Source organism: Octopus bimaculoides, chromosome 1, assembly GCF_001194135.2.
Source record: "Octopus bimaculoides isolate UCB-OBI-ISO-001 chromosome 1, ASM119413v2, whole genome shotgun sequence".
In the NCBI taxonomy this organism is placed as follows: Eukaryota; Metazoa; Mollusca; class Cephalopoda; order Octopoda; family Octopodidae; genus Octopus; species Octopus bimaculoides.
The window spans coordinates 111,492,576-111,502,015 of record NC_068981.1 but is presented as its reverse complement, the minus strand read 5'-3'; the positions used below and the strand labels follow the sequence as shown (position 1 = coordinate 111,502,015).

The following is a 9,440-nucleotide window of genomic DNA, read 5'->3' as shown; positions in this document are numbered from 1 at the left end:
ATATAGAGAGAGAGAGAGAGAGAGAGAGAGTGGTGGTGTGTCGATGATCTGGACAACAGCTTATATAAACTTACCAACCCCCCTACCATTGCATATTAATTTATTAAACCCTCTCCTTTTCCTTGCTTCAATTTGTGGTTTTATCAGCTTTACATATCAATATGTGTGTGTGTGTGTGTGATAGACAGCTTGAACAACTGTCATCAACTTCACAATCCCCATCCCTCCTTAAAGCTATGTATTCCTCACACCCACCTCCCTTTCCTTTCCTCAGCGTTCTAAAAGTTGTATGTGTGTGTATGTATTGGTGTGTGTATGTGTATATATATGTGTCTGTGTATTTACATATATGTATGCAGTGTCTGAAATAGATGACCTGATGACCCGGATGTTGTTGCTCTTCCATTACTTTCACAAACAGCAGTAACTTTCTTGAGCTGAATACACATTGGTTAAAATTATCCAAATACGACAACTTTAACATGAAATAACTTCTAAAATACAAAATTTTGTCAAAAATGTTAAAAGTAAACCATGTTCTATGTGACACATTCAACCAGTATTAGAAATTTCAAACGGTTTAGTTTTAAAAAATTAATTAAAAAAATCTGCGACTGAGATTGAAAAGATCCTATGTGTGTGAATGCACGAGTGTTTATGTGATTTCCAGTATGTGTGTGCATGTGTTTGCAGTGTGGTGTGTTTTTTTAATAAGTGTCTGTGTGTATGTTTGTTGTAAAAGTAGGTCTTTCAAGTATTGTATTTGTTCATTTTACTTTTAGATATGGTTTTAATTTTATAAGTCTGGTAATATAAGTATTTCCTGATGCTGGAGAAATAGTATCTGTTTCACCATATCATTTCCTCATCCCCTCATCTAAGTATTATCTTACAAGCAGCTAAATGTTATTCATCTTATGTCTGATCTTAGAATTGGTGGTGAGAATTGTTTATCCTTAAAATACTTTATGGCTCTAACAAGAGTAGACTTGTCTACTAATTGTGCTACACTTGTTAAACGCAACATAGATTGTTGAAACGCTGCTTTAATTCAAGTTCTTCAGCCTCTCTTACATATTATACCTCATTTTGGATGGCAGTGTAACACCACCTCCTTGCTCTTGGATGTATTTAACAAAATTCACTCTGTTGCCTGCATACAACCAGGTATTGAGTTTAACATTATCTAAACATTTCTGTTGCACTACCACACATTTGCACTCCTTCAGTAAAGCTGATGGTTGTCAGAGCTTGAGCTGGTTCTCTATACGCATACACTGTTCTCTCTCCTTCATGACTGGATTTTGAGAAATCCATTTGAGACCATTGATTTCCAGTTTAGCTGCTTATAGGAATAGTGGTAGTAGTCAATTCATGATCCTTATTTTACCCTTTCCTTTTACCAGTGCTTTTTAACACAAGCTTTACCTACTATATCTCTCTGTGATATAAATCTTTTCTATTATCTCTAACCCACATCTGCTCTTTCTATTCAATTTCTTTTCTAAAATTAGTATCTGCACCACAAAGAATCTACTAACAAGCTAGGTATTAACATCAAATTACTCATATTCCTAAGCTAATCTAGTGCATCACTATTCAAACACTGCTAACTCTCAACTGTTATGACAGTTAGTAGGGTTTATCCTGATTTATTTGGCTTATACAATCCTTTCACATTGACACTTTTGGTGAAGAGGTCAGATCATTTGCTACTGTAATTTATCTGAGAATAATCTTCTTACGTACCCTTAAATCTTACTGATACAACCATTCACAATCTTTACTTTACCTTCACAGTATTTTCATTGGATTATCTGACCAATAAAGCCCACTTCACATTTTCTGCTACACTGTAAGATTCCTTCCTATGAACTTTTGTACTACCTAATTGGTCAGTGCTTCATTGCTTCTGTACTGATTACTGTATGCAGCAAAGGAACGTCATTTCTGATCTATTCAAAACAACTAAATGAGTGTTCAAAACCATACTTCTAGTTATTTGGACCCCTCAACTATCCCAAAGCCTCAACCCACAAAAACCCCAAATGGTTTTGGGAGTAGTTTGTGGGACTTGGTTTCTTGAGGCTGCAGTACTTTGTAGTTGCACTTCAAAGAACACTGCCTTCTATAAAGGCAGTCCTCACTTAATGTCATTTTTTTGTGATGTTGATGTGAAATAGTATAAAACCAAAATAAAAATCCTCAAAGCCTCTCAAAACTTGCATTTTCAGATGAGTAATATATAAATAAGTAAATAAACATAGATGGGTAACAATAGACACTCATTTTTATAATAAAAGTTGTCTAAGTGCCCATCTGTATACATTTACTCTCTATGTGATAGAGATTTATCTTTTCTAAGGCATGGCATACTTTTAATATAAGATAAATCATGAAACCTAAAGCATGATATTGTATTTAATACACTTCTACATTCAGGTCTATTTGATCTTTCTTAGGTGTATTATGGTATTATGGCAGAATTTGCCTTTGATATTATATGAAAATTATAAGTTGGAACAAATAAATATATAAATATGGAGAGGGTCAAGTGTACAAATTAATACAAAGTGGCTGAGCAGTGAACTGTTACAAAATGTGTCACATTCATAACTAGCTAGTTTTAGTTATTGTTTGATTTTGAAATGCGTGGTGGTAGAAAATATTCCTCACAATTTTTGCTTTTCAATTATTTATTCCTTCATTTATCAAAGTTATAATGATGGTTAAACATAGACTGTTCTCTGTTGCTATGTGTGAGTATAAAAAAAAATGAAAAAAACTAGAAAAAGGTTAATGTTAAAAAGTAAATTAGAATTCTTACAGAGATTTGGTGATGGACAGCAAGCTTTCAGTCTTCAACCAACAACTGTGCAAACAGTTCACCCTAATGCTGAAAGTTAAAGCTTGTTTTTCAGTGTAACATCTTTAGCTGTTAAAAAATTAACTAGAAATAGAATTAGCATAATGGAAAATATAGGAAATATATATTCACTATCATTGGATAGAGGATGTATGTCAGAGTAACTCACCATGTCTGCTACAAGTCATACAAATGTAAATTTCAAGTATATTTGATAACCTAACGAAAATATAGGGTCCTGATACTAAGAAAATTTTGTGGCAACAAGTTGTGGTTGGCTTGAGTGTTTCTAGAATCATTGAGATTTGCAACAGATATAGGATAGCAGAAGAGCCTGCAAGCACAGATAAAGCAGCACAGCAGCTGCAGCTGCTTTTCCAACTTTACTGAAAAATGTTGACAAAGGAGGATACACACTATAGCTAAATTTTAATGTAGATGAGACAGGCTTGTTTTGGAAATGAATGCTGAAATTGACTCACATTTTCTTAAGAAGAAAAACCTGCACCAGGTTTCAAGGCTGCCAAAGATTTTACGATACTCCTACTTGGTGGTAACCTTTATGGAGGTCTAAAGCTGAACCCACTGGCTCAGAAACCCATTCTGAGACACCATTAGCTAATAAAGAATTCTCTGTTATATGGCGTTTCAATAAAAAAAAAAAGCACATCACTAGAACAATGTTTCAAGATTGATTTGCTTTGTGTTTCTGCCCAGCTGTCAGAGAATATTTTCGCATTTAGAACTTTGAAAAGAAATCCTTGCATCTTGTAGACATGTTACTCACCTAACCTTAATGAACTGACAGATACTATTTAAGTATCTTTCTTACCTCTTCAACCAGCTTCTTTCAACCTATAGAGCATTAGTGTTGATTTCAATTATAAATGTTTAATATTAACATTATATTATTGTAATTGCCTTTCTTTTCATCAACATATGCATTGATATTGTGTGATATTTTTATTGTTTCCTCCCTTTTTTTCAGCCTGAAATAGAAATTGACTACTGTGAAGGAGTTGACATTGAGAGTATGTGCTTGAAAAATCCAGAATGTTTGATGTGTGAATTGAAAAATACCTCAGATTTAGGTTGTGTTCACTACAATAATCGTAAGGTAAGTTTGTTAATATGTAAAACTTGGAAAATATATTAGAATAATCAGTGAGAATAATAGTATTCTTTGTAAAAAAAGGTGTTTCAACTTCAAAATTATGCAGAATTAGGTTTAAATATGTAACACTTGTATTGTGGATGAAATGTAACAACCATTTAAAATTCACATATTTACTTATTTTATTTTGTGATAGTATTATTTTGTGATAGTATTATTTTGTATAAAGTATCAAAAGAATTTTGTTGTATCTCTACAACCTGGTTACAGGTCATAGAGATACAGTAAAATCCTATTGACAATTGTACTGGTAGACTTCTCTCACATTCATTCAAATGGTTTTGGTCAACTTAAGGTTGAAACTGAAGACACTTGTTCCAAGATTTTAGGATTGGATTTGTTCTGTATTGGCTGTAGAATGAATTTCTTAATCACATGACCATGTCTATATGTATCATCATTGTCATTTTAATGCCCACTTTTCCATGCTTGCATGGAACTGATGGAATTCACTGAGGCTGATTTTTGCATGGTCAGATGCCTTTCCTGTCACCAACTCTCATTTGTTTCCAAGCAAAATAATATTTCTCCATGATAAAATATTTTCACCAAATACTGGAAATGAACAACACTGCTTGTATGATGGTGAAACTCATTTACAACTATTGTGTGATGTCAAGACAAAGGGATATATGCATACCCCTGCACACACGCACGCATGCACAGAGAGAGAGAGAGAGAGAGAGAGAGGGGCTTTTTCTAGCATCTGACTATCAAATTCACTCAGCTCTGCACTATAGCAGAAGACCCCTTTTTGGTAGCATGTCTTAGCTGGTGTAGAAACTAGCAGAATTGGTCATTGTCTACTGTTCTGTTTGTTTTAATATGAGGCACATTTCAGTGGAACAAGACATTGATTTCAGTTTATATATATTCCATATATACAGCACACATATAGACATGTGCTTGTATATGCAACACAAACATTTCTATGCAACTATATGATGACAAATTCACTTCTTAGATTATTTTCTGACACCAAAACTAAATCAGGTCAACAGTTCAGACTATATGGCTACTGTTGAAAACAATGAACTCACCATTAAAGCAACCCATCTTTTTCTCACCACTAACTACAACTGCATTAGCGATCAATTCCATTAATACTTTCATTGCTAATGTTGCCATTTAAAGAACATACCAACACCACCACTACCACCACCACCACTACCACCACCACCACTACCACCACCACCACTACTACTACTGCTGCTGTTGCTGCACCAACATACTGTACTGCTATAACCCCCATGACAAATGTTGCATCACCATTATCATTTAACATCAGTTTTGCATGCTGGCATGAATTGGATGATTTGACAGGATCTGGCAAACTGCAGGATTGAAATCAAACTCCAATGTCAGCTTTGGCATGGTTTCTACATTTTGGGGTCCTTTCTAACATCAGTTTCTTTGCAGTGTGTACTGGGTGCTATTTTTTGTGTCACCAACACTTGTGAGGTCATCAAGTAACTTGCAAGATAAAAAAACAGAAAATGTCCTCTTGACTGAGTGAGAGCATATTTGGGAGGGGAGAAAGGGGAGGTGGCTTTATACCAGGTGTTGAAAGGACAAGCACAAGTGTTATGATAGAAGGACAAGTACAGGTATTTTGCTATAGATGAGACTAGCAGAAGTGCCCAGCGTTGCTTGGGTCTTAATTGCTTTAAAGTACTGTTAATGATTCTACACAATTATGATTATTGAGGCAAAGATGGCTATAAGTTGACGACCAACCAATCTTTTTGCAACTGGACAGAAAGCCCTGCCAAGAGCATTGCAACACTCTCAGAAGTGGGTAACAATAGAATTTGAGGTGGCCCTGAAAAGGCTGTTTTATTGTTCTCACAATTGTAACAATGTCTTAGGTAGTCATGTAAGGGTGTGTAAAACGTTCGCAAGTGAATACGGCATCTTCCTTTTCCATCAACGGTAGTGGACGTGCTGTTACAAAACTTCATGGTCTGTGAAAACAGAATAGATGCCCTATGGAGGAAAGATGAGGATTAATCATGGGTTAGTAAATATGGGTAAGTTTGAAAATATAGCATCTACTCATCATATGTCAGATGGGCAAGACTGTAGTGGTGCTGAATAGATGAATCAGAATATGTGTCTCATCAAGATGTTGTGTAAAATGACCTGTTGCTTTAGAATAGTTTGTATTTGATGTAAAATGTAATGGTGTAAAATATTATGGTGAGAGAGAGGATGTATGTATTTAGTTTTATCGACTGTTTAAGTTTTGTTATTTTATATAAATTGTAATGTTGTGTAGAGATAGTTACTTCTTCATGTAATTATTTTAATGCATTTGTTTCATTGATCGTCGTTATGATTACATTTGTTGTTGTATGAAATGATATGTTGCTTGGTTTTCAAATGGTATCTTGCGATAATGTTGCCGATGTAGTAAACTGTAATGGTGAGAGAGGAGATGGAAGGGGGAGATGTATCATGTACGTCGGATGTAGAAGATGAGGCTGCTGTACTGACGAAGTGAGTGAAATAGAACTGAGTGGAGTGCAGGTGTTCGTGAAGTGTGAAGTAATTGCAGAGAACTGCCTAAAAATGTAAATCTCGTCATAAAAGCATTGTTGACTCTTTGAGAGTCGTATGGAATTGAAATACTAACCTGTCCATCGTCCTGACTAATGCCTGCCCAATGGGTGTTGGTGAGTAACAACAGGTGATTTTTGAGCAGGTTCTGATTTGTAATGAAGTTTTGTAACGCAGCAAGAATCAGCGTTTTTATGGCGGATATTTGGGAGTGTCAAGTGCACTGCAATGAATATGAACCTACACCTACTTAGAAATTACTGACAAAAAGTAAGAAATTTTAAAAATTGTTTAAATTAATAAAATTAGGAATCGAAGTAATCCTATAAAACCTCCTTATGCACAATGTTTTTTTGTTTTTCCTTGTGGAACAAACGCGAAAGTATCACTCTTGCTGCCCACACGCGAGCAGCCAACGTAAAGCTGACCATGAGAGAAACATGGCTCCCCTAAATGTATTCCCACGACAGACAGTGTTTGTCCCTGTGCTTTGTTAATTGACATTGCGAAGCATGGCCCCACTGGGAACTGGGACCTCCGAAATGTGAAAGGTAGTTGTTGTTATGTTGGTGAAGGACGGTGTTAGGAATGAGAAGTGAAGTTAGAATTCGGGCCAATGATAATGAGGTCATTGGTAACGATAGGTACATAAGTGACAGGTATTTGCATGTATCTGTATATTTGTATGTAAGTGTATAGGTGGCATTTCATGTGCCAAATAAAGGGTGAAAGTTGTTATAGAAAGAGGAAATGACATTGTGTTACAGGGGAAAATGGTTATATATGTATTTTTATGGATTTTATTCATAATTAGGAGTTATTTTGAGAGAGAAACTGAGTGTATGACTTAAGAGATGGTATTTACGAAATGAAATCCAAATATTTCATCAAGTAAAGTTGGACACAGTTTGTATTGAATGAAATGTTTGACTGTCAATGTAAAAGTGACTTGTACAGAGAAACTGTGTTGGAAAGTACGCATGTGTATGTATATGTGTGTGTTTACGTAGGATTTGTATTGTGTCTGTTTCTTTTACTGTCAGTGTTTCTCCTTCCTTTCTTTTTGTATTTGTTGTTGGATCGTTTGTAAAGGTTCATAAGAGAAAGTTGGAGTTGAAAGGATACAGCCAATAATAAATAAATAAAGTGACAGGTGTTTGTATGTATGTGATTAAATGTGTTTTAAAAAAGAATTTGAAAAAACTTACAGTTTGACTGTTTTCCTAGTGTTTCTGCTTCCTTTCTTGTTGAATATTTTGTTGGATCGTTTGTAAAGGTTCATAATAGAAAGTAGCAGTTAAAACGAAATTCAAGAAACTCACAGTTTGTATGGACAGTAAATGTGGACACCGTTTGTATTGAATAAATGTTTGACTGCAAATGTTAAAGTTACATGGTATTAAGTAAATGTGTTTTAAAAAAGATTTTGAGGTAACTCACAGTTTGTATTGTTAAGGAAATGAAATCCAAATATTTCATCAAGTAAAGTTGGACACAGTTTGTATTGAATGAAATGTTTGACTGTCAATGTAAAAGTGACTTGTACAGAGAAATTGTGTTGGGAAGTACGCATGTGTATGTATATGTGTGTATTGACGTAGGATTTGTATTGTGTCTGTTTCTTTTACTGTCAGTGTTTCTCCTTCCTTTCTTTTTGTATTTGTTGTTGGATCGTTCGTAAAGGTTCATAAGAGAAAGTAGGAGTTGAAAGGATTTGTAAAAGTATTAGAAAGAGGAAATTAGATTTTATTAGAGGGAAAAATGTTAATTTGTGTAGTTTTATGGATTTTATTCGTAATTGGAAGTTATTTTGACTGAAAAAATGACGCTGTGACCTAAGTTATGGCATTTAGAATATTAATTGCGATTCTTTCATCCAAGAAATTTGGAATTGTGTAAATGTATGAATTTTCAACATACACACACACACACATACACACACACACACACACACACACACACACACACACACACACACACACACACACACACACACACACAGAGAGAGAGAAAAATCTGCCTTTTATAGATAAGATACATGGCTACCTTGCATTATGTAAAGGTGAGTGGTAGTAGCTGGAAAGAACATAAAGGTGGTAGTAACAATGTTGCCTGAGTATACTTTCAACATTCGAGAAGTTATTAGAGGTAATATGGACTGTGGATCAAGGGAAAGGAGAGTATAGATAATGTGAGAGGAGAGATAGATTGTTAGAGGTAGAGATATCAGTGAATGATGAACAAGGCTAGAGGTGTGGTTGATGGTAAATAGCAGTATGGAGAAAGTGATTCAGGAGGGAGGAGGTAACAAGTGACAGCACAGGAAGGGAAGAGAGCTGCCATATCATTAACCTGTAGATAAATCAGAAAGTAGGGAAATGATATGTAGTGTGAGAGTAGGGAGAAGAAAATATACAGTGGATGAAATGGAGGTCAGAGGTACATATGGGTGGTTATGGTGAGTGGAGCAATGATGACAATGGGGGTGGCATCAGTGGCAGTTATGAGAGGGTGTTCGCAGACATGAGAGATGTTAAAGAAGGTATAGCACACTTAAGATATAACTGAGTGGGAAAGGAGAAATAACTGAGGGCACAGAAAGTAGATGATTTAGCTTTTATCTGTTACTTGTTTCAGTCATGAGATGGTGGCCATGCTGGGGCTTATTTTTTCCTTTGAGTCAGATACCTAGTCTGTTGATTATTCTATCAGTCTATTTTGCTGAACTGCTAAGTTATGGGGACGTAAACACACCAACACCAGTTGTTAAGCAGTGGTGGGGAAAAACACAAAGACACATGCACAAACATATATGTATATGCATATATATATATATATATA

General features: G+C 35.2%; 1 protein-coding gene across 1 annotated transcript in view; it reads left to right on the top strand.

The window, feature by feature from the left end:
• Nucleotides 1-9,440, top strand: part of LOC106871360 (multiple epidermal growth factor-like domains protein 8) — a 100,101-nt gene that overhangs the window by 60,555 nt on the left and 30,106 nt on the right. Inside the window, exon 5 of the mRNA XM_052969324.1 lies at nt 3,855-3,983. Coding sequence (XP_052825284.1) covers nt 3,855-3,983 — 129 coding nt within the window. The remainder of the gene's footprint in view (nt 1-3,854; nt 3,984-9,440) is intronic.